This window comes from Pelodiscus sinensis, chromosome 4 (assembly GCF_049634645.1).
Source record: "Pelodiscus sinensis isolate JC-2024 chromosome 4, ASM4963464v1, whole genome shotgun sequence".
NCBI lineage: Eukaryota > Metazoa > Chordata > Testudines > Trionychidae > Pelodiscus > Pelodiscus sinensis.
The window spans coordinates 132,215,684-132,222,727 of record NC_134714.1 but is presented as its reverse complement, the minus strand read 5'-3'; the positions used below and the strand labels follow the sequence as shown (position 1 = coordinate 132,222,727).

General features: G+C 48.3%; 1 protein-coding gene across 1 annotated transcript; it reads left to right on the top strand.

The window, feature by feature from the left end:
• The first annotated feature begins 6,105 nt into the window (after window positions 1–6,105).
• On the top strand, window positions 6,106–7,044 carry LOC102446791 (olfactory receptor 8U3-like). The gene has a single exon (XM_006133552.2). The coding sequence runs from the start codon at window positions 6,106–6,108 to the stop codon at window positions 7,042–7,044; it is 939 nt and encodes a 312-aa protein (XP_006133614.2).

The following is a 7,044-nucleotide window of genomic DNA, read 5'->3' as shown; positions in this document are numbered from 1 at the left end:
TCTGACCGGGGGGCAGGAGCTCTCTGACGGGAGGGGGGGGAAGAGCAGGGGGTGTCTGACCGGGGGGCAGGAGCTCTCTGACGGGGGGGGGGAGCAGGGGGTGTCTGACCGGGGGGCAGGAGCTCTCTGAGGGGGGGGGGAGAGCAAGGGGTGTCTGACCGGGGGGCAGGAGCTCTCTGAGGGGGGGGGGGAGAGCAAGGGGTGTCTGACCGGGGGGCAGTGGGGATTTTAGCCATGGGGCTGGGGGAGCCTGTCTGGCGGAGGGGAGTGGGGGGGGGGTCTGGGCAGGAGGCGCTCGGGGGCACTTACCTGTTTTCGCATGCACCGGCCGGCACCAACTCGCCTCCCGCGGAAGCCTCCGGGAAGGACGGGCCGGTCCCGGGCGAAGGAAATGTCCGCGCGCCGGGAGTCCTCTTTGGTGCCTGCTTCCCCCTTTAGTCCGCTTGTGCCCCGCGTTCTACCCCCCCCCCCCCCAAGCGGCGCGGGCGTTCGAGGCTTGCGGGGCCCTAAGGCGGCGCGGGGCTCCGGAGGCGCCGGCTCTGGCTCCCTAGAGAGCCACGTCTGGCTCGCGAGCCCCCGGTTGCCGAGGCCCGTCGGCGTGAGTCGCTAGGCTGCCGCAGGGCCGCTCGCTTTCGAGTTACCCGCCCCCAGGGGCCACCCCGCTGAGACTCAGCAGCAAATAGTCCCCGGGTGAGCCTCTCCGCCCGCAGCCGCCGGGAGGTGGGAAGGGAAGAAAGGAAGCTTCCCGAGAGGGGAAATTTCCCCTTTTCTGAACATATCGACCCACCGAAGCGCTTTAGCCAGTGTTAGGCCCTAGAGAATTGGGCCCAGTGCAGTTATGTTAAGACAGATCAAGGAAAGAGGTTAACAAAGGTTCCCGGGTAGTCCCTGAGCAGAACTAGAGACATGGTTCAAGCAAGGGGCGCTCCCTACATACTTGCTTGAGTTGCAGAAGTAAAATAAGTGAAAGGCTGCATTCCTATACCGGTTGTGATGGGAACAGCTAGTTTGAGAACTGATAAGGTAACTCCCTGTTTCTGTTCTCACCCTGATCTTAACGAACTGTCTCTGCCCTCTGCTGTTTTAACTCCCTGTCTCCTTGTTGTTTGGTACTTGCCTTCTGGGCTGATAAGAAAGCTGTTGACGTATTATGAATTGCTTAAGACCATGAAGTATACGCATTAACACGAGAAGCTTCTAACTAATTAAGGGGGGGCTGAGATGCTTGGGCAAATGTTTTATGACGCGACGGAACTGTCTATATCATCTTACTTGTTACTGAAATCGTGGCTGGTTCACTTGGGAGACGGGCCGCTCTCTATTGTAGTGCGCACTATTCAATAAAGAGCTCGTGATTGGATCTTGCTGGTGTTGCCTGTCTCTTTGCGGTCAGACAACGAACGGAGGCCATCCGGGTTAAAATCCCCGACACCAGGGAGGCAGGAGGATGACGGGAAAGGGAGCGAAAAGTAGCCTTAAGAATTCCCCCAGTGATACAGGGAGTGGCACTAGTAAAGTCACTACAGTGACTCAGCTCTGGTGCAACTGGGGGACCTGTAGAGTAGATGCTTTCCACATCGAGTGTAGGAGTTTTTATTCCCCTTGGTGTAGCTAACCCACGTGTCCAGATGTGGCAGAAGCTGGGGGTGGGGAAGGAAGAACCACACTAAGGATTCGTTCAATCTAACTGCCCCATTCAGAGTGTGAATGTTTTTCAGCCTTGTGCAACAGAGCTCAGTCAACCTAATGTTAAGCCTAAACCAGACCTGAGATCTTGTAGTGGTGGACAAGACCATGTGGGAAGTCTCATCTTCTCTCTCTGAAGGGCAACAGAATCCCCTTCAGTTCTTTGGGTTCAGACAAGTTGGAAATAGTCCAGCTGCCGCAACATCCCTATAGAGATTATTTTGCATTTTGATTGAGCTCAGCCTCAGGCTGCCAGTGTGCAATTGGTGCTCTGTGTGTGTGTTTGCTGTGTAGTGGGCAATGTGTGTGTGTGTTGGGGGGGATACAGGTGAAACTGAAAGTTGGGCTTAGGCAGGTGTGTATCCCTTACCCTTTCTAGCACTCAGGCATGCATTCCCCCGGTGCAGGGCTCCTTCTGAGATCACAGAATCCTAGGTCTGGAGGGAACCTTGAGAGGTCATAAAATCCAGTCTCCTGTCCTCACGTCAGGACTAAGCACCGTCTAGACCATCCCTGACAGGTGTCTGTCCAACCTGCTCTTAAATATCTCCAGTGATGGAGATTCCACAACCTCCCTAGGCAATTTATTCCAGTGTTTAACCACCCTGACAGGAAGTTTTTCCTCATGTCCAACCTCAACCTCCCTTGCTACAATTTAAGCCCATTGCTTCTTCTGTTCTTCCCCCTTCACACTGTTTTGCAATTTTATCCCTAACCTCTTTTGTACAGATTATCAGACATAGGAAATAAATAAAATTAACCAAAGAATTCGGAGGGGGCTGGCATGCTAGGAGATATTTTGCAGGAGCATCTGCAGAGAACATTTACATTTTTCACATCAGCATCCCATTCCAAGGACACTCGATTATCAATGTGTTCTTATTTAGTGCTTCATATCTTGCTCCTTCACTAGTGTGCAGCCTGGACACTTTGCAAGACTAAATAATACAAACCAGGAAATGAGAGACAGGAGACATTACTGAAAGCAATGGAGATATGATGACTAAAGTCCTCATGCAGAGGGACTAAGGGAAAGGAAGAAGGAATAGCTAAAGTGGAAGAAGGTCCGATTTGAGAGGAAACTTGAAGAAAAGGAAAAAAAAACTGACTGGAGCATGGATGCTTTGTGTTGGGCCAGAATCTTCCCAGCCCATACAACTGCCCTTTCTCCCCAACTCATTGGCTATGTCTAGACTGGCATGATTTTCCACAAATGCTTTTAACGGAAAAGTTTTTTCATTAAAAGCATTTGCGGAAAAGAGCGTCTAGATTGGCACGGACGCTTTTCTGCAAAAGCACTTTTTGCAGAAAAGCGTCTGTGCCAATCTAGATGCGGTTTTGTGCAAGAAAGACCCGATAGCCATTTTTGCCATCGGGGCTTTTTTGCACAAAAGTTTTTAGCTGTCTACACTGGCCCTCTTATGCAAAAACATTTCTGGAAAAGGGCTTTTGCCCGAGCAGGAACGTCAAAACATTTGTGCAAGAAGCACTGATTTCAGACAGTAGAACGTCAGTGCTCTTGTGCGAAATCAAGTGGCCAGTGTACACAGCTGGAAAGTTTTTGTGCAAAAGCGGCCATTTTTGCGGAAAAACTTGCCAGTCTAGATGCAGCCATTATGGGCCTGTTGTCTGCAGAACAGCGTACTCATAGACTTTATGGTCAGAAGAGACCATTATGATCATCTAGTCTGACCCCCTGCACAGTCCAGGCCACAGAATCTCACCCACCCCTCTTAGAATAATCCTCTCACCTATATCTCCGATATTGAAGCCTTCAAATACTTTGAAGGTCCCAAGATGCAGAGAATCCTCCAGCATTGATCTGCGCCCAATGCTACAGAGGAAGGCAAAAAACCTCCAGGGTCTCTGCCAATCTACCCTGAAGGAAAATTCTTTCCTGACCCCAAACATGGTGATCAGCTAAACCCTGAGCATGTGGCCAAGACTCACCAGCCAGACACCCAGAAATTCTCTATAGTAGTACTTAACTCCTGCATTAAGAGGAAGGAGGAAAATTCCCCCATCAATCCAGGGAATGTCCATACTAAAGTCACTACACTGACTCAGGTGTAATGCTGCTATTGTACCACAACGTGGGTGCTTTCTACATTGACAGAAGGGTTTTTTCCATAGATGTAGTTAATCCACAGCTCCAAAAGGCAGTAGCTAGGAAAATGAAAGAATAGTACTCAGAAGTCTGTTTTTGATACTTATCAACAAGTATAAAACTGGAAATACACAATCAAAGGGGCTGAGGTTCTTATCCTACCTTCTTTCCTTTTCATAGCCCTCACTTTGGACTACAACCCAAGCAGAAGTCCCTTCATCGCTGTGAATTGAGGCCCAGGGACAGCTGATGTCTTTATTTTCCCCTGAGCTATTGACCAGGAGAGTGGTTCCCCAATTGTCGCATCAAAGAAGATGGGCCATTCAAAAAGGCCTGTCTGAAGAAGGAAGGCCATAAAAGTCTCTTTCATCAGGCCGTGCCAACACCTAAAAGCAACCCAGCTCATGATGGGGTGTAATACAAGCCAAGCTGTAGAGACTGAAGAGACAAATATACTATTGACACAACTGGTGTTTGAGACAGAGGAACCAGGCCCCTTAAACATCAGGCTCTTTGGACAGACATAAGACAATCTGGTGCCAACTGCTTATTAATGTACATGTGGCCATGGGCCATCTTGTATCTTGGATGGTGTAGGTCAGAGTTTCTCAACCTCTTTATTTCGGAGATCCCCCCACACAACAAGATCTATGGCCCATGTCCAGACAAGTAATTTCCATTAAATTTAAGTAATTGTTTGGAGAGAGATATTGGAATCCATTAATGAGAGCAGGGAACTGTATGTGACAATCACTAGAGGTTCCTTCCTGTTCTATGATTCTATGTCTCTGTGGTCTCCATGTGAGCTCTTCTGGTCATCATATGATCTCCATCAAGCAAAAAGAAAGAACCTCTCTGGGGAGGAAGCTAGGAAGGGAAGGACACAGAATGCCAGGGTGACTGTCTGTAATACACCTAGATATCCTATGGGTTTTACATTCCACCCGTTGGTGTCAGGAGTGTGAGGTGATTCTGAAAACAGGAATGACTGGGAAGATCTCAACTCTAGCCGCAAACAATTAGCACTTGCCAGTTCTATTGAACTTTCTGATCCTCTGATTCTAAACTTCTTGCTAAGTCTGCTTGAGACTATTTCTGGAAAAGTTTGTATTTTGTGATGGGAAATTGTGTTTTCATGCACTTCTCTGTTCCATGGAAATGATCAGCTTCCCATCAAAATACCAAACTTGCCTCATCCCTATACTGTTGGAGTGGACCTCTGGTGATGTTCAGGGGCAGTTCAGCAAGAGAAGAGACCTGTCTGGGAGCCTGGTTCATGGAGGAGATGGATGGTATGTAGTGCTTGAGGCAGGCCTCTGGTATTTCTGAGCCAAAATATTCAGTTTTCAACCTCTAATGAAGAACAAATTCTTTGTTGATCAGCTCCATTCAGTACCCGACTTGCACTGAAAATGGAAGAATGCAATACACCCCTAACCTCGTGCTCTGTAATTCTGAGAGACGTTACATCGTTTAATCATACAGTAGGAAAGTGTGGGCTAATTAATCCCCAGGGCATGAGTGACACTGAAGGTGGCTTTGACCCACTGAGCATGTTAATTAGGTATTTTGTCTCTCAGAAGTCAGGCCCTACTAGTATAAAACGTCCGGAATGTTCCAAACTGGCAGCATCTGCCGATGGGAAAACACCACCCTGTCTCTCTCCTCAATACGTCCATGCTGTTGCCCTGCATCAGTCACACACCCATAGAGACGCATGTCATGGTGATCGACAGGTACTGAATTTGAGGTACAGAAACGACATTTTTGGGTGCAAAAATAGGCAAACATAAAGTCACTAAAACCAACACCTTCCATTCGATCTGTGGGTTTTCCTATGGATTAAAGGACATGCCATTTTGGGATGCCAAAAAGCTAAATTAGCACAGTGAAGAATTTTATCCCAAACCAACATGCCGAGCCACACAGCTCCCCTTCCCCAAAGTGCAGAACTTGTTTACTCTCACCCCTTCTTTAGCTTCTTCAGACCGAGATGGTTTTCACCATAATTCTCTCACAACAGAGTCACAACTCACTGTTTGCTACTTGGATTAGTGATGAAGAGTGTTTGTGAGGAGGGCATGATTAACCAGCATGTCCTTGTATTTCTACAGTGGGTGCATTGCATGGAACGCCTGGAATGACCAGCTGTGAACATCTGGATCTCTGGACTAAGTCCATCCCTACTGTGATACTGATTAAGAAACTGATCTTCATTCTTCTTCTCTTACTTCATTACAGCAAAGGATTCGTTTTCATCAGTCATCCCTTTACCCACATCCCTGTAGCTGCCTGATCTCTGCTCAGAAGAGATGGAAAAGGGAAATCAAACGGTGGTGAATGAGTTCATTCTCTCAGGACTGACTAATATTCCAGATCTACAGGTCCCCCTGTTTTGGGTGTTCCTACTGATTTATGTTATCACCTTGATAGGGAACGGGGGGATGATCTTGTTAATCACAATTGACTCCCGACTCCACACCCCCATGTACTTTTTCCTCAAGAGTTTGTCTTTCTGTGATCTCTGCTATTCCACGCTAATTGCCCCTAAGATGCTACAGAATTTCTTAGCTGAGAGGAAAGTTATTTCCTGGCCTGCCTGCGCTGTGCAAATGTATCTCAACGGCGCCCTTTCAGATACTGAGTGTCTTTTGCTAGCTGTGATGGCGTATGACCGGTACATGGCCATCTGTAACCCGCTGCTCTATAGGGCTACCATGTCCAGGCGGTTCTGTAGCCAGCTGGTGGCTGGGGTGTGTGCTGTGGGCTTGGTGGAGTCCATGATAGTCACCTGTCTGACATTCCGGCTGTCATTCTGCCGCTCCAATGTCATCAATCATTTCTTCTGTGACATGGCCCCACTACTGGTGCTCGCCTGCTCTGACACTCACATCAATGAGAATTTGGTAATGATCTCCACATGCTTCATTGTGTTGTGCAGTGTTGTGACCATCCTCCTCTCCTATGCCTGTAGCATCTCCGCCATCCTGCAGATCCACTCTGTCGAAGGCCGGCGCAAAGCCTTCTCTACCTGTGCTTCTCACTTGACTCTGGTGGTCATGTTTTATGGCACCTTCCTCTTTATGTATTTACGACCCATCTCCACCTATTCCATGGACACAGACAAAATGGCCTCCATCTTGTACACACTGGTGATCACTATGTTGAACCCTTTCATCTATAGCTTGAGGAACAGGGAAGTGAAGGACGCCCTGAAGAAAGCCATGAAGAAACTCCTAAGCACTTCTTGA